Source organism: Stegodyphus dumicola, chromosome 7 (assembly GCF_044657685.1).
Source record: "Stegodyphus dumicola isolate Sdum_Otavi_A_Nest chromosome 7, ASM4465768v1".
Lineage (NCBI taxonomy): Eukaryota > Metazoa > Arthropoda > Arachnida > Araneae > Eresidae > Stegodyphus > Stegodyphus dumicola.
Window position 1 is genome coordinate 139,432,779 of NC_140774.1, and position 24,023 is coordinate 139,456,801.

Below are 24,023 nucleotides of genomic sequence, written 5' to 3' on the forward strand. Positions count from 1 at the left end.
TAATATTACGTAATTCTTTACTCTATGCTTCTAGTTTAGGTCAGCAGTAAGTAACAGTGAGCGATACTGGGAAGATGGCGTTGTACCTTATGAATTATCACCGACATACAGTACGTATAAATGGCTCTTCTTAGCCTCATTTTCTTTTGAATATTAAAGATTAAAATTTAATTTTCTTAAAAAATAATTCCATGTTTCGTAATGAAAAATTTTATGAATCCTTTATGCATACTTTTATGATGAAATTAAGATCAAACATTATTTTGTTTATGAGGAGTACAATAACAAAGCAAAGCAGGTCTAACGTAGGTAATCATTTGTCTTGTTATTAAGTTAGATAATTATTTGTTTATATTGGAGATAATTTTACTTAAGCGTAAACAACAAAGAGTAACTTCTAGAAAGTTCTTCATAATAAATATCCATTTTCAAGGCATATAATCAAGGCAGTAAGCGTACAGCAGGAATGGAAATCAAATGTTGAAAGGTAGCATAGGATAAGCAGTGAAAATTTACGAAACTTTTGTGGCCTGTGATTTATATAAACGATTTTAAACGATTGTGATTTATATAAACGACTTGTGGAGTATTACTTATTATATTGATAACTCGTAGTGATTTATATTAAAAGATTGGGGGAGTATTTATGGAAGAAACGAAGTAATACAACACACACAGACACACACACACACACACACACACAAAAAAAAAAAAAAAAAAAAAAAAATGAAGGAAAAAAACTCCAAAAGCTTTCAGATTTTACATTACGCCCAAAGGGGCATTATTTTAACGTTTTGTGTGTTACCTTTATTTATTAAATATCATGTTCTTCGAACTTGAACCATAAAATTCAGTTCAAAAACAATATTGCAAAATAATTTAAAATGAGCATATCTTTAGAATTTCCCATATACAGTCTTGCACGCTGGAGATAATTTTTTTTGTACAGTGCTATTGCTCGCTTTGAAATCGTTGAGTTTGTTAATCAAAAGTTTGTTGAAGGTTTACAAAATATGACACAGATAATAAAACAAATTCCAATTTTTGGGCTAGCCATATTCGCGTGGAAACGTATGTTATTCAAAATTTGATGGCTCCAGATAACGTTGTTTTATCACAATGCGAGAAACATAGATACATTTATGAATATGCTTTATTATTTAATTTCTTTAAATGTAATACAGAGCTCTAATATTTGGTAGCAACAATTTGAAAAGTGAACGGAAATTTATAATGAATCAACGCAAAATGCGAAAACGAAGTTAGTAGTCCTTCTGGACTAATAACGGCTATGTAATGAAAAAACATATTATACATTTTTTATTTTAATTTAGAAGGATTGGATAAAAAGTAATCTCAACATGTCGATAGTTCATAAAGATCTCATTATAAGTGCAAAACTTCCAATTTCTCAATATAATCGCATGGCATATCTACCACGTTTTGCCAGACTGGTGGAAGGCATCGTACACCATCAGCTCAGCCGTATTTGTTGATGCCCCACAGCGAACGCTTTCAGGAGTAGATAAACTTTTTCTCTATTCTTGTAAAGCTCCATAGTAATAGTTCTTTCATTTTAGCGGAGAGATTTTAGTCCTACTGATTCATATCGAATGAGTATGGCAAATATATCTGACCTGACGCTTTATCAGCGTTCACGAGAAATCCGTACCATTTCTTTATTACCAGTTCCGCAGTACTTATGTGCGGTGTTTTAAAGAGAGCGCTATTACAAATATCCTGCAATGGATAGGATGGGAGGCACTGTAAAACCCACCATATTCATCCCATATGAGTTAATGTTACTGTAATCTCTTTCATCACCAGAATGGCAGAACTTCTCGTTACTTCTCGTTGTCGAGATGACATCTGAACTAAGGTTGTGATGCCTAACGGATTAATGTTATCCCTAAGGGAAAAAAAAAAAAAAAAAAAGCGCTACCGGCAGACACACATTTTCCGATTCAAGCGTCGCAGGTTATATGCTGTTAAATTACATAAAATATTACATAGTGCACAAGTAGAAGCTTCGTTAGATTATTGCATTCATTATTCGTAGTGATAATTTCTAGCATTGCATATTACACACAATTATGTTATATGCAACATTACATGGTGTACAAATGCTATGCTGTGCGTTTAACATATTTAATGTTTGAAGTGAGTATACATATATACATATATCATTAAAGACACAAAGTAAGGAATTTAGAATTAATATTTCACAAAGGCCAGAAATTGAAATTCATAATTAATAAATTTCAAATAAACATAGAAATGCAACAAAAAATTTAAAACAAAAACATTTGAAGCAAGTTAAACCCCTCTTCAAAAACCATGAAATTTAAAGAAAAATGAACAAAAACAGAAGAGGAATTCAATCAATCTCAAAGTCACTTCATCAGGGGGGAGGAACTTTGAACCTAATTGAAATCTCTCTTCTACAAAAATCCTTGCTTTTCCGTATCCAAAATTAGCCGATGAACCATTTCAATGTATTTAAATTATAATTATAAGAGTTCACCCGAAAATTCTGGCCCTTCCCCAAAGTAAGGGAAAATAAAACAAATTAAATTCTAATTAGAAAAATTAGAAAAATCCCTTCCCCCAAAAAACTCCATCTCTTTAAAAGAAACGAAAGCGAAAGTGAAAAAACTAAATACTTCAATGAAAAATGTTTTAATTTAAATGTTAACCTTTAAACAAATAATCCAATGAATTAAGAAGTACTTGATAAACCTATTTAGAACTCCTTTCCCTCTCATTAAACTATTGTCTAAATTTGAGATGCAATACAAAATGATGCGTACTTTTTTTGCCATTTTGGTATCATTTGCGAAATTTAAAAATCTTGTACGTAAATGTAATCTTGAAACCAATTATTTAATGTAAAAACCTAATCAAACTTAGAATAATCTTTAAAAAGAATTCTATTCTTTTAAAAGTATTGAAAACGAAAGTGAAAAAACAAAATACTATAGTGAATAATTTCTTAAATCAAAATGTTTACCTTTAAATAGATAATCCAATTAATTAAAATGTAGTTGAAAAACCTATTTATAACATACAAAAAGTAATCAAGAACTTCCATCACTCTCCCCATACTCCATTGTAAATCTTTGAGGTCATGCAGAAATGCTTGTATAGGTTTGACATCATAGCTTCATTGGCGAAACTAAAAAAACTTGGCAAGAAATTAATCGCTACTAAGGCTAAAATCTTGTACGTAAATTTAATTTTTAAAAGCAAAAGGAAAACTTTAAGAAATTATTTTACTTATTTCTTAGTCAAAGAAAAAGAATACATAAATTCAATGAAATTTAATTCAAATTTTACTCTTTAAAACAAAAAGAGAAAAATTAATATTTAGTGTAAAACCTAATTAAATTTTAAAATCAATAAATCTTTTATAAAATTGTCCAAAAACATCAAAGAGTTTTTAATAATGCACGGTAGATATGAGCAATGTAACTAAAAGTTGAATTTTAGTAATAAAATTTTATACTTTAAATTATAGAAAGCGTGGAAAAAGAAGTGAAGGAACTATGTTAGAAAAGTAAAAAGTGACGTCATGGGCTTCTCATGACGACTTTGAAAATACCCTGGTTATCACAAATTAAGGAAAAATCACAAAAATCACGATTACTGAAAAAGTGTACATGTAGAATTTTATGAAACTTACCCAAAATATACAACACATAGTAAGGTATCAAATAACATAAAAATAAATTACCAGACAATTATGATAGTGTAGAAATTAGCACATGTATAAATGAACAAATCAAAGGTGTCAATTTGTTATAGGAAAAGTACCTTCAATAGGGAATAATGTCGCTTCTAGAAGCAATACAGCCCCTACAGTGATGCGTGATGCTTTCAATAATGCGGTCTATCAGTTCCATAGGAAGCGAGAGCCATAGCTCTTGCAAAGCTGTTGCAAGCGCGGCAAGGGTCTGAGGGGGCAAACTGAGAGCAGCTAGACGTCTCTCTAAATCATCCCAAACGTGCTCGATAGGATTCAAGTCAGGGGATCGAGCTGGCCATTCCATTCGCATAATTGTTTCCGGTTGAAAATAATCATCTACGATGCGAGCCCTGTGCGGTCTTGAGATATCGTCCGGAAACAGGAAAGCATCACCTATTGCCTCGGCACATGGTCGCACATAAGCATCAAGGATGTCATCTCTATAAAACGGGGCATTCACGGTTTTCGTTGGAAAGACATGTAGGTCTGTGCGTCCACCCAAAGAGACGCCACCCCAAACACAGACACTGCCTCTTCCGTATGCATCTCTTTAACGGATGTTTGACGGATGATAACGGGTTCCATGTTCTCTCCATATCAAATAACGCCTACTATCGCTTTCTAGACTAAACCTGGACTCATCCGTAAAGAGAACAGCCCTCCACTGATCAAGCGTCCAGTGGACATGTTGTCGTGCCTACTGCGAACGGTCCCTCCTACGGCGTGACGTGAGCGGCACGCAAATGGCTGGTTGTCTTGCATACAGACTACCTTCATGAAGCCTTCTACGCACAACTGACGTTGACACCAACCTTCCGATGGCTGCAGCAAGGGAGGATCTAAGAAGAGTTGGAGTAGCGGTTCTATTCCTGCGTGCACATTATGTCAAATATCGGTCATCAGCGCTCATCGTAGCAGTTGGCCGTCCTTGGTTGAACCTCCTAGAGGCCGAATCTGTGGTTTGAAATCGCCTCCAAAGTCTGTGAAACACAGAAAGACTCGCATTCAGCCATCTGGCCGCTTCTGTTTGACTTTATCCTGCCTCTAGTCTCCCAATGGCTCTCCATCGTAGTTCTGCAGGCAAATGATGCCTGGAGGTCGTTGTTACAAATTGGCTATTTCAGATTTCTGATGTCTCTATCACAGGGAAATATGTGGGCTTGCTCTCAAACATGGACTTTTATTCTCCTCGTAGATGACGTATTCCGAGTGCAGCGCCTCTAATTTGCATATTGCAGTTTTACTCAGCTACTCTTACTTGGCAATATATTCAAATTTTTACGTTTTGGCTCATTTTTGAGGGAGTTATCGCTATTTTTGTGATTTTTCCTTAATTTATGATAACCAGTGTATATAAGGCCATAGATGTAAGAGAATAGTAACTAAAGTTATAAATAAAAATAAAAAATAAACGTAAAAAAATAAATATAAAAAATACAAAACCTATATACCCCTTAAAACATCCTTCTTTATCCTTCTATTTTGGAGCTTTCAGTTAAAAAAATTATACTTTTAAAAAGTATTATAGAGTGTAGACTACTCCTGATTACTTTAACATACTATCAATGAATTTTAAAGGAATTTCATTATCTTTTAAAATATTGACGAGAATTAGAATTTCTTCTCTTTGCATATCTAGTATTTCAGTGCATATTTTCTTAATTCTACTAATTTGGTTAAAATAGTATTTGCAATAACTTTTTTAGATATGTTAGAATTCCAATTAATAAATTTATTAGTAGCAAAATTTAAATCTTTTCTTTTATCAAAAAGTTTAATTTCCTTGAGGTTAAGAATACTTAGATCAAGATAAACTATTTATGTTTGGTTTTCCTTAGTTTTAGACGTAGATGTTGCTGTTTTCGATGAAATTAAAATTGTTGAAGGTAATGATGTCATCAATGACATTATTGTCATCAATTACATTGTCATCAATGACAATGTAAATTTAATTGTGTTCAAACTTACTGAAATTGTTATCAGAAAGGTTTTTAAGGAATTTAAATTCTTTAGAAAATAGAAATAGGTTACAAATATGAGTGGAATATGAACTTCCCATTGGGATTCCTTGTGTTTGCAGGTAAAGAAAGTCTGAATGTTTAATATAGTTATTGCACAGTGAAAAATGTAGAAATTCTTTCCATTTTTGTAAATACTGTAGATTAAGTATTTCAGAAAAAAAATTGTCATTTCAACAAGACTTTCTAGATTTCTTGGAGTGGCAGGGTCGTTTTCAATTTCTGATCTTTGTGAAATATTAGTTCTAAATTTCTTACTTTATGTTCTTAATGATAATTTTTCTGCAGCTTAAAGCGCGAAAATAATTAGGCATGCTTGTGTTTTGTTTTAAAAAATATTGTTTTGTAATAATATATATATTATTACGTGTTTTGTATTTAATTTTTCCATTTTTATAGAATTGTTATTAAATTATTTCATTTCTCTGTGAAATGCTGTGTGCAACAAATTTGAAGAGAAAGCTACGCCTGAAAAATACAGGAGCACGCGCGTTTAATAAATAGATATCTCGTAATTGCTTTTCTTATCTAGAAAAATCAAGATGATACGAGAATATTCTCGTGCATGATTAAAAAGCTTATAAAAGCTGGAGGAAAACATCTCAATTCAGTTGTTTTATGAGTTGTTTAGAAAACTGTTGTTTATTAAAGCGAAATTCGCGGTGAAATAGGATTAGCTTTCTCTGTTTTGACGCTCTGATGAACGTTTCAGTAGTTTAAAAAATAACTACTATGAATATATTGCGATATTGTACGAATTTCTCTAAGGAAATTTAAGCATTTTGTATTTATTCTTGGGATAAGAATAAATTTTATTAATTTTTCATTGGGGTTGTGCATTCAATTTATTACGAACCCGTACGCACGTAATAATATTTATATTAAGACAAACAAAAAAGGGGGAAAGAAGAAAATATTATGAAAGAGGAAGAGAAACAGCGTGATTTAAATAATATACTAAGATCGATTACAACAGCAGATGTGAGGTTATCCATGCCTTAGGATCTCGCTGCCAGGCAACATCTGAAGCAGACGCTCTGATAGTGTAGACAATTTCCAATTATTTGGAAAAGGTTGTATGCTTGGAACGGGAACTTATATTTCGGAAAACCTAATTATCCATACCTATTATAACAAAGTGTTTTTAGAACTATTGAAGTGTTCCCGCTATTTTTTCGAACCTTGTACATTTAGAAAATTATAAAATTTCAGAAGTGTATCAGATGCTGTTATTTTATATCAAGACTATGAATATATTTATTGCAATTTACACTCAAAGATCTCCTTCATTAATGAGCCTTTTTTTAAAAAAGCAACATTCGGTATTAAAATTAATAGTTAGCACTGATAAGCAAAAAGGACGATTTTTACGTAAGATTAGGGATAGGATTTTGGTTTATCAGAAAGCACACGTGGGCTATCTTCCTAAGGCAAGGAATATTTTCGCGGAGGACTTTCAAAACAAAACTGTTCAGATTTATGTTATAAGGTATTTTTCCTGCCTTCGTAACATGCCTTCGTGATCCCGGTCAGAACGCTTCACGCCTTCGGTCAGCACGCTCGGCGCGTGTTCGAGAGATCTGTGGTTCGAGTCCCGGCGAGAGCATTGCTCATTTTTCATCTCTCTTGCTTCGAAATAACCTAATGCCTCTATAATCTCTATAATTACACATCGGAGTACGACTATTTCAGTATAATTTTGCGAAAATTCTAAAGGAAAATAGCATAAAAAAATGTAGTAGAAATTAAGAAAAAATAAGGCAGTCCGAAATACGTGGATTTATTTGACATTCTTGAAAAAATCTAACATTCTGGGAATTTTATAAAATCTCTTAAAATTCCCAAAATTAATCCTGGAATTTCAAGTCGATAGTTAAAGTAATCGACAAAGTTAACAGTAAAATCATGCATTTTAATTTTAAATGAACTCGAAATATTCGAGGAATTTTAAAACCATAAACATATTCTCTGTCTACTTTATTAATAGTCTAGTTTTTCAATGGATGTTCAGGGATGTTATTGATCTGTCTGTACTGAACAAAAAAATCAACAACTAAAATAGCATAAAAATAATGTAATAGAAATTAAGAAATAATAAGACAATCCGAAATACGTGGAAAAATCTAACATTCTGGAAATTTTAGAAAATCTATACATAGGCGTAAAACTCATGTTGTAAGGATAAAAAATATATTCGGAGCTTCAGAAAATAAAGCTATTTGATAATCGTAAATCTTAAGAGTAATTTTTAAAGTTATCTTAATTTCAAACTGGCCTTTTCCAAATATTTATGCAAGGATATTTTAATTAAATTTCCAACTGAACTGCTACGTACCCTATTATACCCGGGTAATACGCTTAATGTATTCAAGTGCTTAAAAACATCTTTTAATTACTTTATATATTTTAAAATCAAGTTGAAAAGAATATTTTTAAGAGTACTTTTTTCTTCCTTTAAAGATGAAAGCGAGATCGGAATCATTTCTGATGCAATCGAAGAATTCCGGAACAGAACTTGCATACGATTTGTTCCTAGAAAAGATGAACTGACATATATCTTTATAGAACCAGACAGTGGGTAAGATATTTTTTCTTTTTTCTTTTTATTTAAGCAAATAATAATGTTAAAACTATCATTGTTAATTTGTTGAAGATATTGGAATTACTGTTATGGGTTTTGTACTGTTGCAAATATATGCACTGAACAAGATGCAAAAACTAAGTACCTTTTTTTTAAGCAAATGTCAGGTTTTCTTATTGTAAACACTGTTTCTTTCATTTAAATAAGTGGTAAAAGTACTACTAAATAAAAATAAAATTAATTAAAAAACTGTGATCTGAATAGAAAGAAATTAAGATTAATAAACTAAAATCAGATGTAAAGGCTTATTTAATTACATTCAAATAAAAAATAGTATGCCTGAAAATCATATAAAAGTATACTCATATGAACAGTAAACTAGAAGTTTTTAGCTTATCGTATCCATTAAATGAAAAAAAATGATTTAGTTCTAACTAACTTAAGAACTACTAAACTTATGACTATTCAACTAATTATACCACCGCAGCTCTTCTGGATTTGAACAATTCTTTTGACAGAGTATGGAAAAACAGATTAATCAATAAATTATATGAAATTTTCGCTATCGATGGAAGGGCTCTTTCATGGATCTACGATGTTCTTAGAAAAAGAGTTTTCTGTGTTAAATACTCTCTCTGTTAGATGCCTATCAAAACAAGCAATCCCTCAGGGAGTCCCATCCTCTCTGCATTATACATCTCCTTAATGAAATATGTTTTTACTCGTGATTGCAAAATTGGTTTATTTACTGACAACAGTTTGGTGTAGTGGTTTAAACATGGATAATCCCGAATACAGTATAAACAGATTTTGCAGGGTATCACAAACTTAAGTTTTAATATTCTTAAAATCTATAACCAAGTTCTTTAGAACAAGCAGACAGGTTATACAGTTACTGTCCGAAAATTTCCCTAAATAGTAACCTCTTTAAGTGTGAGAGGAATTCAAAATACTTATTTTGTCCTTGACTCTGAAATCACGTGTAATAAGCACATAGATATACTAGTATCTAGTGTTAGAAACAGACTGTATTTTAAACTTTATTTCTGGCTGCAACTGGGGCGCTGACACCAAATTTGGGGTGAAAGAAATATCTCTCAAGCGTATAAATACCGATTTCTGTTCCATTTTCAGCTCTGAAGTGATTGCTATTGAAATGACTTTGGATTGTGTTTTAGAGCGGCGTTTATTCAGGGAAACCTGAGTCCTAACGGGCAGCAGAAGTGTAATCCAATATCTAGATAACTGAAGAAATATTAGAGATCTGAGAGGAATTAAAGTTATCAAAAAAAAAAAAAAAAAAAAAACCCAAGACCTTATCCTATTCTTCTGTCTTCTGTCCTTCATCTACAATAGATACAATCTCATGCAAATCTAAAATATAATAATATAGCTGATAGAGTAACAAAGGAGTATACTTCCGTGCTTCAGGTTTATGCTGAATTTTTAACTTAGCTTGAACTATACTCCAGATGAAAGGCTTGGAGACAGCTATTGACCATTCATTAATAATTCTTAGGGATAGCTACTGACACACTCATGGTTTCACAGTACAGGTCCTGGTACTGCTGTTGGTTTAAAGGGCGAGAGGAAGGACTAAACGGCTGTGGCTCGGCTGACTTCAGGACATTTAAGGACCCTTAGATATTCCCGGTGTACTAAAACTTTTTCCACTTGCGCCAAATGCAAAAACCATGAAGCTACTGTGCAACATCTATTTAGTTGTGTTGTCTTGGTGCGTGATGATCTGCTGAAGAGATATAATTTCGTGTTGGAAGTGAGTTAAGCAAATAAACTTAGGGATCTGATCTGAGGATTAGTAAAAAGAACATAATTTGCAGTCAGTTTAAAAAGTTATCTAATATCTATTTATTCGAATCCTAGAACAGCTTCTTCATCTCATAGGTGAATCTTCCTTCTTGATAAACCATCCAATCTAGATGATTCCCAATTTTCTTTATTCCGTAATATAATCTAATTTACATTTCCTTCGAACTTGTATGAGCCTTTTCTGCCCCAGTGTATGAAGAAGTGAGGAATACTGCAGCATATTACGAACATGTACAGATCACTTTTAACAGAAAAACTTGAATATCTATTTAGATAAATAACAGCTCTAATAAACGGTAAAGTATCTTTAAATAGCTCGAACAACAGAGGAGTTAACGTGAAATTCTCTTTAATATGAGAAGTATATCAAAGATTCCCCAAATCGCTCGCAGAGTAATCTAAAGCCACAATAGAGCAAGAAGCTCAAGCGTAAAACAGTCACAAACTCTGAACTAATTCACTCTGAATTTAGTGAATTAATTAACTGAGTGCAGATTTAAATACGTTAATATTTATAGGGTTATCAAGGATCTTCACTTCTTGAAGCTTGTAGATAAATCGCTGCTATGGCTTATCCATATCATTATATAATGAGAGTCTATAATATGAAGGTTCCATTTCCAAGCTAACGCTTTGAGACACTACCGATGAAAATCTGACTTTTCTTAATTTTTCATACCAGTGCAGGAAAGTTTCCTAGGTTTTTTTCCTATTCGTTTCCTTTACATGTGAGACGTGAGTTTATACTACAGCATTTGTTTCTGTATTCGAATCCAGTTATCTTCTTAAAACGAATTTGCATGAACGCAATCAGCCTTTATTCAAGGCGAACACATGGACTCAGTTTTCTGCTTCTTGAAACTAACAAAATAATCTCTGTACTTTCTTTCTAAATGGTATTACTTTGGCTACAGATTTCCAATAATTTATATTTAGAATTTTATTTCCTGTTCTTTTTTTAGGCAGCCTACATTGAAAACAAGGAAAAAAACAGAAAATTGTACTAAAGCTTGAAATTCTTATGCAAATGCAATTTAGAGAGCCGTTTATGTTTAGCATTTGTCAGTTTTTGCGAACATTTCATGAACTTAAAATTAATAAATCATTTGCGCTGTATATGTAATGATTCAGAAAAAGTATATATTCAATGTAAATTAATCAGTTTTTACATTCGAAGAACCATTTATGCGTTACTAATTATATTTTCAGTTGTGCATTGCTGTCATTATATTTGCATTTGCGTACAATAACCACATATTTATATATATTATCAGATGCAGTTCAATCGTTGGTATGATAAGAGAAAGGTCGAACAACGTTTCATTGAGCACAGGATGTTATCTGAAAGGCACAGTTTTGCATGAGCTCATGCATGTTATAGGTTTTATCCATGAACAAAACAGGCCGGATAGAGACGACTTTGTGAAAATTTTTTGGGACAACATTATTGAAGGTAAGCTGAAATAAAGATAAATTGTGGCTATTGAAAGAAGTAAAGCAGAGTTATAAATATTTTCACTGTAATTTACAAAATGCTTAAAAATTAGTAATCTAGGAAAACCGTTTAGCACCCCTATTATTTTCCTTTTGAAGCATGAATGTGCATATAGAGTACTTGTCTGTTACTAATAATGTTATGTCTATAAAAATTATCAAAATGGAACTACCTACAAAAGGTCTAAATTATTTTATTTTTCAAAAATTAACGTTTAAAACAATATATAGATAATTCTTTCTTTCACTCTTTGCAATTGTATCTAAACAAATAAATATCAATTTGGACGAACTCTGAGCAGAAAAGCGGGAACATGAAATGTATAAGTAGTTTAAAATTAACCCTAAATATATGGACTATTTACTTTCTAGTTAGTAAAATGTACGTATATGAATTGATGTTTTGTGTGTAGGATTCTGCTTTGTTAAGACTCTAAATCAATGTCTTCCAGACCCTACTAAACTGATAAACGAGTTATCGCTCTAGTCGGATGCAAAATGACAAAGTCTTATGAAGTAAAAATAACATTTTTATTAACTCTTATAATATTATCGTAACACAAATTTACCTAGGTATTAACAGAAGACTTGTGTTAGGAAGTGAAACTCCATGAATTGAGGGTATTTTAAATAACGTGAATTCAAATTCAAATTTAAGTAGCATAGTCTGAATCTGCATACGTAATAATCTATAAGTAATTAACGGCGTGCTTTTAACGTCGGCTAGCAAAATGGCTAAAGCTGGAATAAACTTTTCCAGAGCTGGCGATAGGATGTAAACTGCAAGCAAAATTGCCAGATGCTCTAAAACATTACGACCTTCGGTTTAAATACTCAGTAACTAATTTGCATTCTTGCAATTACTACAGAAACAAGAAGTCATAGTTTCAGACTACAGAAAGAAGAATATTTAAATTATAATATTTGGTTATTTAGCTAAAATCCTACATGTGTGGATATTTTCTAATCACGCACTTGCATAGTTTAATTTTTTAAACTTCTTCTTAATTCTTTATTAAATATTTAGGTGCGCAGATTCAATAGTACGCCTTTGCTTTCCAGTATTCTATGAGAAAGCATATCGGTTATAGGTTTATTTTTGATATACACTGTGTGATATTGTAAGTTATACTGAATTACGTAAACAGTGATTTTAAAATTGTAACACAAATTTACCTAGGTATTAGTATGACTTATACAATGATTTTTAGTATAATAATTATAATCTTTAAACTACTATTAACTTTTGCATATTTGGCTTCTTTTTATATCAAGCATTTGAAATAAATTAAATGTCTGATGTTTCTAACATGCTAGACTTTTAATCAGGATAAACTTATGTTTACTATAATTTGTTTCTCCCTTTTTTTAACAGATGCGAAACTCAACTTTGAGAAATATGCATGGGACCAAGTGCACAACTTCAGCAGTGGTTATGATTACGGTTCAGTCATGCATTATGGTGCTTATGCATTTGCAATAAATGACAGTTTGCCAACTATTGAACCTTTAAAGAAAGGCGTTGAGATTGGGCAGCGAGACAATTTCAGCGATCTAGATGTTATAAAGATAAATTCGCTTTATAATTGCTCTCAAGAAAAGAAGGATTTTCCAAAAATTCCAAGTAAGAAAATTTGATTACTGAATAGATTGCATTTTAATCGAGATTAAGTATAATAGACGACTTCTTTTATCTAGCCCTCTGAGTGGCAGAGCGATTTGAATCTGCTCATGAAGACAACATTTAATAGCTAAATTTATTTTTAGTGTCTGATTTCGTAAACCTCTATTCATTAATGATTTTCGAAAATTCGACGAAAAATCAGAAAATTAGATTTAATACAAATTTCTTTTAAAATTTTTTTTTACTCTATCCGATGGTCAAATAGTAAAATTCTAAGATTTTTAGTTTTTGTTTCGTAAATGGAGATATGTATTCGAAATCTTTTCAACATTAAATTAAAGAAACTATATATCAAATTTTGAAAAAAAAAATCGCTTCTTCACATTCTGTTCACTGAAGCAGCGGTCGAATAGTTAAGATCCTTGAAAATCAGTAGATCGATCTGGTTTGGGTTCGATTCCAGGGAAACCATCTTTTTTTTTTTTTTTTTTTGTTTTGTTTTGTTTTGTTTTTGTTTTTCCGTCTGTGTAACGTGAGTACGAGTCAGTTTTCTTTAGAAAATAAGTATCCCTCCTCTTTGTAAGATAATTCTTGTGGCTTTGCTGTATTTACGTAACGTTCAGTCAGCCACAAACAGAGTGCGTCTAAAATTTTAACTCGATAACTCATTGAAAAGTTATTTAAAGAGTAATGACAAACTTTTGACCGTAGCAACAAACGCCATGAGAGCTAAATAAAAGCTTATAACAATCACGAACTTTTTTGCTGTAGAATTGAACAGAAAGCATTTTGAAATAATTGAAATTATTACTTACTTACGTAATTGTTTTGCTAGATTCAGTATAAAATATTTATTTTTTGTACCTGCATCAGAATTTTTGTTTTACAAAACACACATCTTTTTTTAAAGTTATTATTGCACATATTAAAAATATAGGGAGCTAGAACAAATCAGAACTGGCATAAATATACTAGATGATTTCATCTTGGAGAAAGTATATCGAGAACTATTTTGCGAAATCACCCTCATTGAAAATTTCGTTACATCATATCCGGTAATGCTCACTCTCCGTGAATGTATATACAATTATATGAACCACACAGTTATGGGAACAAAAAGGGAAGAATTACTACAAAGGAAATACAAAAGAATAGACACATGAATCTATCAAATGCGGGCCTACGACATTGAAATTTGAGATAAATTTAATAAGCTGCAGTAGTAAATAATATCAGATTCTATTAGTGTGAGTTTAATAGAAGCAGAGATTATACTTTATAATTTTCAAGAGAACTGGAGCATGCATTTTTACTGGTAACATCGGAACAAGGGTACCCAGTTAACGATATTCAAGCAACAATTCTCAAGCATATCTCAAGCATGGTGACTTAATAATGAAAAGTTTAAGCAGCACAGTTGTCACCATTTGGTAATGTCTTCAAAAACGATTCCATATAACTCAGGTTTTTATGAGAAATCCGTAGCAGAAAAATTTCTTTTTGTTAAACAACCTTTGAAGTAAAATGCTTTGGCTGGCAAAATGCAAGGATATTATTAGTTGCCAACGTTTAGAGTCTTTATTGATCTATTGTCATATGAAACGCAGGAAATAAATGTAAATACTTGTTCAAGTAGCATAACAATATTTTAAGTTTGCTCTCAAATTGCCCAATAATGATCAATTGTGTTTTATATGTATTAGAGTTAACTGCGAAATTTTATACTTCTTTTAGAAACGAGTTGAATAGCTAAAATTTCATGTAACAGAGTCGTAATTTTTCTTATTACACAAAATAACAGCCTAAATATTTCTTTCATGGAATTCAAAAAATTTAAGAAAAGTTTTTTTTTTTTTTTTTTAATATTTCACTAGTATAAATTTTAACCTCGTCCCATATTGGAGAAGTCAATATGCAAAATATTCTCTGTTCTGTACAATTCTGTATTCTGAAGTCCCGTTCAGCTCCGTAAAAACTTCCCTCTTGATCAAAATTTACGCATCAATTAAAAAAAGAAAACATTAGCACACCCATTATATGCTTGAAATATCAGGTTGGGGGAAGAATAATATTTGATAAACACTGCAAACTTAAAAGAATTTGCATATTTTGTTAAATTTCTGTGAAACTAATGGACGCATTTTGATGAAATTTAGTATGAAAATGCATTTATATCAGAGAAAGAGGTCTACAATTCAAACACCATTTTATGTTCATATGATTATCAGTAAAGATATAAGGCATGTTCTCCCTCCTTTCTGCATGCCTTCGCGATGTGACGGTAACACACTCGGCGTATTCAAGAGGTCCTGATTAGAGTCCTGGCGAGGGCATTGCTCATTTTTTATGCTTTCTGCTTCAAAATAACCTAATGACTCTACAGTGGAGCCCGAACTAAAAGGTGGTGAATGATGATTCATCACCACCAGGTTTTGGACATTGGGTTCTATAATCACATTCTCCCTTTAAAATGGGAGGTATATAAGTCATTGTCTCCCTTCTTTCTGCATGCCTTCGTAGTGTAACCGTAGCACACTCGATGTATTCGAGAAGTCCAGGTTCGAGTCTCAACGAGGGCATTGCTAATTTTTCACGTTTTCTGCTTCAAAATAACCTAATGACTCTACAAACCTCATAGTGTAGGGATGCCCAAATCCACATTGTGATGTTGAACTGTGAGTCTCATGGGGAGTATTATCTCCTCTCCTAGCCAGATAGACCGCAAAGCCTCACGGCATACGGACAAGACGCAGCTACTCAATCCCACTCCTGCAGCAGGACAGTTTTCAATTTCACAATGTTTTTCAGAGGGGGATGGCGAGAGGAAATTACCGCTGTCCTTAAGACCCCCCAGACATGCTCTATAAGGTTGAGGTCAGGAGATATCGACGAGCAATCTATGCGGCGAATATTCTCAATTTCCAGGTAATTGTTGACCATCCGAGCTTATGTGGACGAGGGTTGTCTTCTATTAAAAAGAACTCGAACCTGGACCACTTGAACACGCGCCGAATGTACTACAGTTACACTACGAAGGCATGAAGAAAGGAGGAAGAATACATTTTATATATACCCGCTTTTTAAAGGGCGACTGGGAATTAGGGAACACAATCGCCAAATCATAGGTGAAGAATCATCACCCACCACCTTTTAGTTCGGGAGCTACTGCAGAGTTCATTAAGTCATTTTAATGCTGGAGACGTAAAAAATGAGCAATGTTCTCGTCGGGACTCAAACCTAGACCTCTAACGATTATACCAAGAAAGCATGCAGAAAGGAGGGAGAAAATACCTTATAAGCCTCAATCAAAACGTCTAGTCAATTGATGCGCAATTTAGAAAATAGTATATATGAATACACTAAATACACAAAATAAATTTAACTATGGAAATTTACTTGCATGAAGCTACAATAATCTACTAGCATTTATAATCATTTGAGCTAAGGGTATGGGAAAACATATATATATTAACATATATATATATATGTTAATGAAAGAAGGCTTACGCAAATGTCAAAAGTAAAATAAGAATTAGTATAAGTAAAGTAAGAATTAGTATATCAGCCAACGCTAGGTAGACATCACTACATTTATAAGGTATTTCTCCCGCCTTAGGATGCCTTCGAATTGTAGTGGTCAGCACACTGGGCGTGTATTCCAGAAATCCGTGGTTTGATTCCCGGCGAAGGCGTTGCTCATTTTTTACTTCTGCTTTTAAAAAAACTAATGTCTCTACAGTTGCGCCCGAACTAAAAGGGTGGTGGATGATGATTCTCCACAATCAAGATTTGCGACTGGGTCCCCTCAAACCCCAGACGGCCTTTAAAAGGGGGATTATATAAGGTATCTCCCTCCTTCTTAGCATGCCTTCTTAGTGTAGTGGTTAGCACGCTGGGCGCGTATTCCAGAGGTCCGTGGTTCGATTCTCGGCAAAGGCGTTGCTAATTTTTCCTCTCTCCGGCTTCGAAATAACCTAATGTCTCATTAACAAGAATTACACATTAACAAGAAGCTCGCCGTTATCCATGGTATCTATGAGGCTTCAGATGGAACGGAGCAGCTTCTCAAAGAGTACAATTTCTGAGTTCCTCCTTCAAACAGATGTTCCGTTTCTGACTCCATCCTCATAAATAAAATTCACATCGGTGAGCTTCGAGTTTGTGTAGTGATGCATACTTCTCGAAAACCGCACGGGGAATAACAATTTACATCAGCCGAACACTTTTACCGTCCGCGCAAGAACGTCCCATGACCTCAACATTACGAAGTAACATTGCGGCAGACGAACTTCATAATAAAATTTGCTTATTTCAGTATCCTCTTCCAGCTTTTACGTTCCTACCAGATGATTTTTAATTATCCTGCATGCTTGTATTATAATTTGATAGATAAAAATGACCAAGTTATTTATTCAAGTTGAATAAGCAAACTTAAATTTAATAAATTTGATATTCAAACGTTGAAGTCAATTATCCGTAACTGAAAACTTCAAGATTTTCCTGCTCATATTAGATTTCCTGCTTTCAGTTGAAATTTGGGTATTTGCATACCTGAATCTCAGATGTCTGTATTGATTAAATGCTTCAAATTAGTAACAGGAACTTGCATCGTAACATTTTCTACTTACGGTTGAATAAACTTCTAAATGAAAGATACGTCTCCTTAATTTTCCTAGTTTCCTAATTACATGACTGCTTACATTCTCTCGCTTATTGCTTACAGCAATTTCTCGTGGCAAAAGCGTTGTTTACTAGTCATAGTACTGTAGTTAAATGGACGGAGTCTAAATTCGACGCCATTTTGAGTCAGCAAGCATATCGCTCACAGTTTCAAAATTACTGAAGAATAGCTCTCAGCTACAGATCTCTCAGCTCAGTTTATTAAAAATTACTACGTTTAGTTTCTGCCCTTAATAAAAATAATTTAAATAATATTCATGATGCATGCTTACGATGAGAAGTGTTTTAATAAAGCAATTAAATGCATGAATAAAACTCATAAATAGAGTTTTATTGAAAAAATGAGTTCTTCAGTTTTCTCTGAGAAAGGAAAAATATTTATAATGTGTCAGCATTTGAAATCAAGTTTAAATAAAATAAAGTACAATTAAAAGAGTTTTCATAAAATAAACTGTTGTTTAAAATGGATAGGGTAAATAATGAACTCAAAAATAAAGAAAGAATTTATCACACAGTTTTGTGAAAACAGGAGATTAAACAGTTCCCTTTTGAATTATCTTTCAATTCAAAATTGTCTTAAAAATTAATCTACAATTATATATCACAAATAACTAAAGCTTGGGGCGCTCTTGATTATAATACATAAATTATTACCTATTAAAATTTTAAGAATTCATTTATTACTATCAAATGTACCTCACGCTTTTATTTTTCATGAAATAAAATTATAAATTAATTTTGTAAAAAAGATCTTTTGAATCCTCTGTTTGCATAAAACTTAATGATACTTTTTTCTCTTTTGTGTTCCTTAATTATGATATCCATTTTTAATAAAAGCTTTGTTGTACCTCTCATCATACAGCGAGGATAAGTCTGGCAACAGCTGCAGGAAGAAAAACTTGGCAGTGCTGGAATGGCAACAGCGGATGATATTCTATAGATTATAGATTTTTTAATTTTGATTTTGAGTTGATGTTTTTTTGCGTCTTTTGCGATACTACTGCGTTACAAAATTTGAGTTTTGGGTGTATGAAATGGAATACGCTGCCCCGCTGCGAATATTATAAAATATGTTTAGAAAATTAGCTGCGTTGAAAAGGATGAAACCCTTGTGTTTGAATTTGCGGTATTTTATCTCCTGAAGTTGCGTCGAGTTCAGAATGTTATGCCAGGCTTATTCACGCTAGTGCAGATAAGTTTAAATTTTTTTTATTGTGTTTATAGTGTATAACTTGCAAATATATGAATAGAATTCTATTAAATAAACATTTAAAATTATGGAATAGTGTTTTAAAATTTTAGATGTAGAGTATTCACATTGCTATGTCGGAGCCAGTGGCAGTCGGGTGTAAAATAAAATTGTTTTTACTCCACGACATAACAAATTGGCGAGCCAGCCAGGATTGCGATCCTGATTCGAATGTGTTGGGATTATTATATTAATATAGTTGAGAAAGTATTGTGTTTGCTATATTATATTATTGTAGAAGTAAATATTAATTTAAGTGTTATTTGGAAACGTAATGCGTTTTATTGTCTGCAGTGTTGAATTTCGTATTTGTATTCGAAGTAGTTTCAATTTTCAATCGAAATGCTATGTGTTAAATCGTCTGCAGTGTAAACGTAGAAAAGGTTATGCGTTAAATCTTCTGCTGAGATATTAAAAATAATTTTGTTTTGCTGTATTATGAAGGTTATGACATATTGTTATTTATTTTTATTATATTGAGTTATATTTTTGGAATTGCTGAGTAAAGACAATTTTGAGGATTTGTCGGATTGATGATAACATTACAGATTTTGAGTTTTAAGTGGGTCTGCATTTAAAGATAAAATGGATGTTGATATGTTGAAGAAAAAGCGTGCAACGGCACTCAGTGCCTTTACTAGGACGGCTAAGATTCTAAAAACCGAACTTTGTAAAGAGTTCAAGCGGATAGAGATGGATTGAAAGACAAAATTTTTAAGTTGCAGATGATAATTGCTAAGTTGAGATCTTGCGATTCAGAAATACTAGATTCAATGATTAAGGGAAAAGCCGCTGAAGATGATCTGGAAACAGAGGTCATAGGCTGCGAAGAATATTCAAATGAGTTTATCACGCTTAATCGTCGGGTGAAATAGAATATAGATAAAGCGGTTGACCGTAGTGTCAATACGAGTTCTAACATAGTAGCATAAGTGCTTCTAATGAAAAACGGTACAAGTTGCCGAAAATTCAAATTAAAAAATTCGATTGACAATTATTAAGTTACCTTACATTTTGGGGTCAATTTAAAAAGATCCATGAGGATAAGGAGCTTAATGACGTTGACAAATTCCATTATTTAACTCAATCACCCGGAACTCGGGCTAGTGAGTTAATAGATAGTTATACTTTAACGGCTGAAAATTACCCGAAAGCCATTTCTGCGTTTGAGGAGCGTTTTGGAAACAAGGAAATTTTAACTGAGATATATGTAAGGCAATTGTTAAAATTAATTATCCAAAATGTACGCTTACAAGGGAAGGATCGGTCGCCGCTAGTGTCACTGTTTGACAAAATCGAATCCCATCTCTGATCTCTAGAGTCTTTAGGCTTAGCCCTGGATACTAATGTTTCCTGGTTATATCCCATGGTCGAGTCTTGTCTGTCTGCTGAGATGCTTCGAGTGTGGCAGAGAAGCGTTTTGTTCGGTAAAGAAGAATGACGTCTCACAAATCTCCTGGAATTTTTACGTAAAGAGGTCGAAGGAGAGCAGAGAGTTAAACTAGTCAGGTCTGGATTTGAAATTTATTCTACTTCGCGCAATGAACATTCTAAAGATGTAAAAGTTAAGACCAAAAAAAACCAATCGCTAGCGCAGCAAGTCTAGTTGCTGCCAAAGAACAAAAATGTGTTTTTTGCGGAAAATCTCAGGAAAGCAAAGAATGTTTTACAGCTCGATCGATGAGCTTAAAGGAAAGGTTAGACAAATTAAGGGAATTAAAATGTTGCCTCCGCTATCTTAAACCAGGGCATTTTGCGAAGAAGTGTCCACAGTTTATTCAATGCTATTTGTGTAGGCGATCTCACCCTGTAATTTTATGCCCGGAGGTATCACAAAACAATGCTGACAATAAGGAAAACCGAAACGAGTCAGTAATGGTACAAAGTACAATGTCTTCTCCCTTATGTATGAATGAAGTCACTCTTATGACGTTAATGGTTGAAATAGTAGTAGCACTGTAAAGAAGGTGGTCAGGTGCCTCTTGGGTTGTGGATCCCAACGATCTTACGTTTTAAAATTCACAGTTGAAGCTTTAAATCTGAAAAGAACTTCCTTTCAGACTTTAACTCGCGCGTTATTTGGCGGAACAAGGACTGAGTCAAAAATTCACAAGAGATATTCTATAGGTCTAAGCCCGGTTGGGAAAAACAAAGTGTACCAATTTAGTTTTCTGGATCAAAACACCATTTGTGGAGGCATACCACGCATACGTAAAGGACCGTTATTGAAGGAATTAAAAAGACACAGAATTTGGATTTCAGATGTCGGTGAGGGTCATCCGGAAATAGAAATCCTCATAGGGAGAGATATTTATGTGCAAATACTTACTGGTGAAGTAATTCAGCTTGAGGGTGGTTTGACAGTCATAAATAATAAACTGGGATGGACGCTGTGCGGGGAATCGAAAAGAACGATTATCCAAAGTTTTGAGGGTCCCCCATCTATGTTAGTAACTAATCTTCTTATTAAAGACATGGAACCTTCCTTTATGTGGAAGTTAGAAACTATCGGCATTGCAGATGATGCGCAAAGCATTTCCAGGGTCGCAGAAGATCAAGCAGCGAAAGAGCAGTTTCTTAGGGGCCTTCGCAAAACCGGAGATGGTAGATATTGCGTGAGTTTACCTTGGGCTCTAAAATTCCCTCCTGATATTCCCTCTAACTAGCATATTGCAGGAAAGAGGCTCTTTGATACTACGAGAAAATTGAGAAAATTAAATAAATTTGATGAGTATAGTACAATATTTAACGAATGGCTATCGGAAGTTGTCATAGAAATTGTCCCCAAATCAGTAAAGAATGGCGCAGGGCATTATTTACCACACCATCCAGTAATAAAATTAGGTAGCCTCACTACCAAGATTAGGCCTGTATTCGATGCGTCGAGCAAAGTCGTTGGTTCGCTTTCGCTAAATGATTACTTGATAAAAGGTCCAAACCTTGTAGAAGAAACCTCAGCTATTTTAATGCGGTTTAGGGAAAAGGCAATTGATGTAACATCCGATATTAGGTGGGCCTTTTTACAGATTGAGGTAGAGCGTGAGGATCAAAATTACATAAAGTTTTTGTGGTGGGTAAATAATAGAATTTAAGTGTTTCGTCACAAGAGGGTTGTTTTTGGGCAAACTAGTAACCCCTATTTATTGGCAGCTGTGATTTCATTTCATTTGTTCCACGTTCACCTGAATTCAAAGCTATTGCGAATAAACTTGCCAAATCATTTATGTTGACAATTGTGTCATGTCAGTCAATTATAACGAAGAGCTAAAGGTTTCTATGAGCCAGTCGATTACTATTATGGCAGAAGCCAAAATGGATCTTCGAATGGGGACTTTTAATGAATATGGTGATCAAGAGCTAGCAGCTGAAGATAGTGATCCAGTCTCCGCAGCTCTAGGCTTGCAGTGGGACCGATGAGATGACAGCCTTACAATATCCGTCCAAGGAGAAATCGTTAAAAGAGACTTAACAAAAAGGAGACTATTGTCTCTAATCCATGCTGTTTTTGACCTGCTAGGTTTCTTTGTGCCCGTCATATTACCTGCGAAATTAATTCTTCAAGAGGCTTGGGCAACAAAATCGAACTGGGATAAGCCATTACCAGATGAACTTCAAACAAGATTTGAGAGATGGTACGAAAGGTTGCCTAGTCTTTCCCGTCTTAAATTACCTCGTCGCATGGGTCATGGAATTAAGGACTCATGGACTCTACACGTCTTTTGCGATGCCAGTCAAGCCACTTATGCAACTGTCATTTACTTATGAAGTAAGGAAGAAGACAAAGTTTTCGTGAAATTTGTCATAGCAAAATCTCGCGTATTGCCCTTAAAGAAAATAACTATTCTGCGTTTGGAGTTTCTAGTCTGTGTTCTAGGTGAACGCTTGGCAATGTATACTGTTGAAACCCTGTGCTTACTAGATGTCCCGATATGTTACTGGACAGACGCTACTGTGGTTCTTAGCTGGATACAACGAGAGGGAAACTGGGGAGTATTTGTGAATAATAGAGTAAAGGAGATTCGGAAACTCTCGAAGCAGGAATGTTGGAGACATATCCCTGGGAAACTGAATCCGGCAGATGTGGCATCTCGTGGCTGTACGTCTGAACATTTGCGGCAATGCAATTGGTGGGAAGGCCCCGAATTTTTGAAAAGCTCTCCGAAGGAATGGCCAGACTTTGAGTTTACTCCAGACGAAAATTCTGTTCTAGAAGAAATTAAAAAGGGAGAGATTGTCAATTTGAGTATAAAATTAGAAGATTCTGAGTGGTACAAACGTTTTTCGAGTTTTTCTAAAATAGTTCGAGTATTCTGCTGGGTTCTACGTTTTACCAATAAACTCCTAAAGAAGCCCTCGTATTCTTCGGATACCTTAACAGTAGAAGAAAAAAACTAACGCCGAAACATTTTTGTGGAGTTTAGAGCAAAGGAAGCACTTTCAAGAGAAAGGAGATTCCGTCCATGGATTGTTGGTAGTGAGAGACAACGACGGAGTTCTCAGAGTTAAAACTAAAATCATTGAACGTGATGATGAATTCTGCTTCCTTTATCCCCTGTTGCTTCCCTCCAAGCATTATATAACTGAATGCCTCATAAGAGAGTATCATGAAAAGAACTGTCATGCGAGAGTGCAGATATTAGCTGCTAAGTTAAGAGAGCGATACTGGATCATTTCGTCGAAAAATAATATAAGATCTTGCGTAAATCGACGTGTAGTATGTAGGAGATTTACCGCTAAGGCTTTATCTACCCCTCCGATCCAGTTATCCCTTGACAGAATAAGAGATTCGGCAGTCTTTGAAA

General features: G+C 33.7%; 1 protein-coding gene across 2 annotated transcripts in view; it reads left to right on the forward strand.

The window, feature by feature from the left end:
• The window catches only part of LOC118187039 (zinc metalloproteinase nas-4-like), a 68,758-nt gene that overhangs the window by 31,062 nt on the left and 13,673 nt on the right, over positions 1-24,023 (forward strand). For both annotated transcript variants that reach the window (XM_085820864.1, XM_035357223.2), the window contains exons 4-7: positions 35-110; positions 8,224-8,341; positions 11,449-11,627; positions 13,044-13,292. In XM_085820864.1, coding sequence (XP_085676990.1) covers positions 35-110; positions 8,224-8,341; positions 11,449-11,627; positions 13,044-13,292 — 622 coding nt within the window. The remainder of the gene's footprint in view (positions 1-34; positions 111-8,223; positions 8,342-11,448; positions 11,628-13,043; positions 13,293-24,023) is intronic.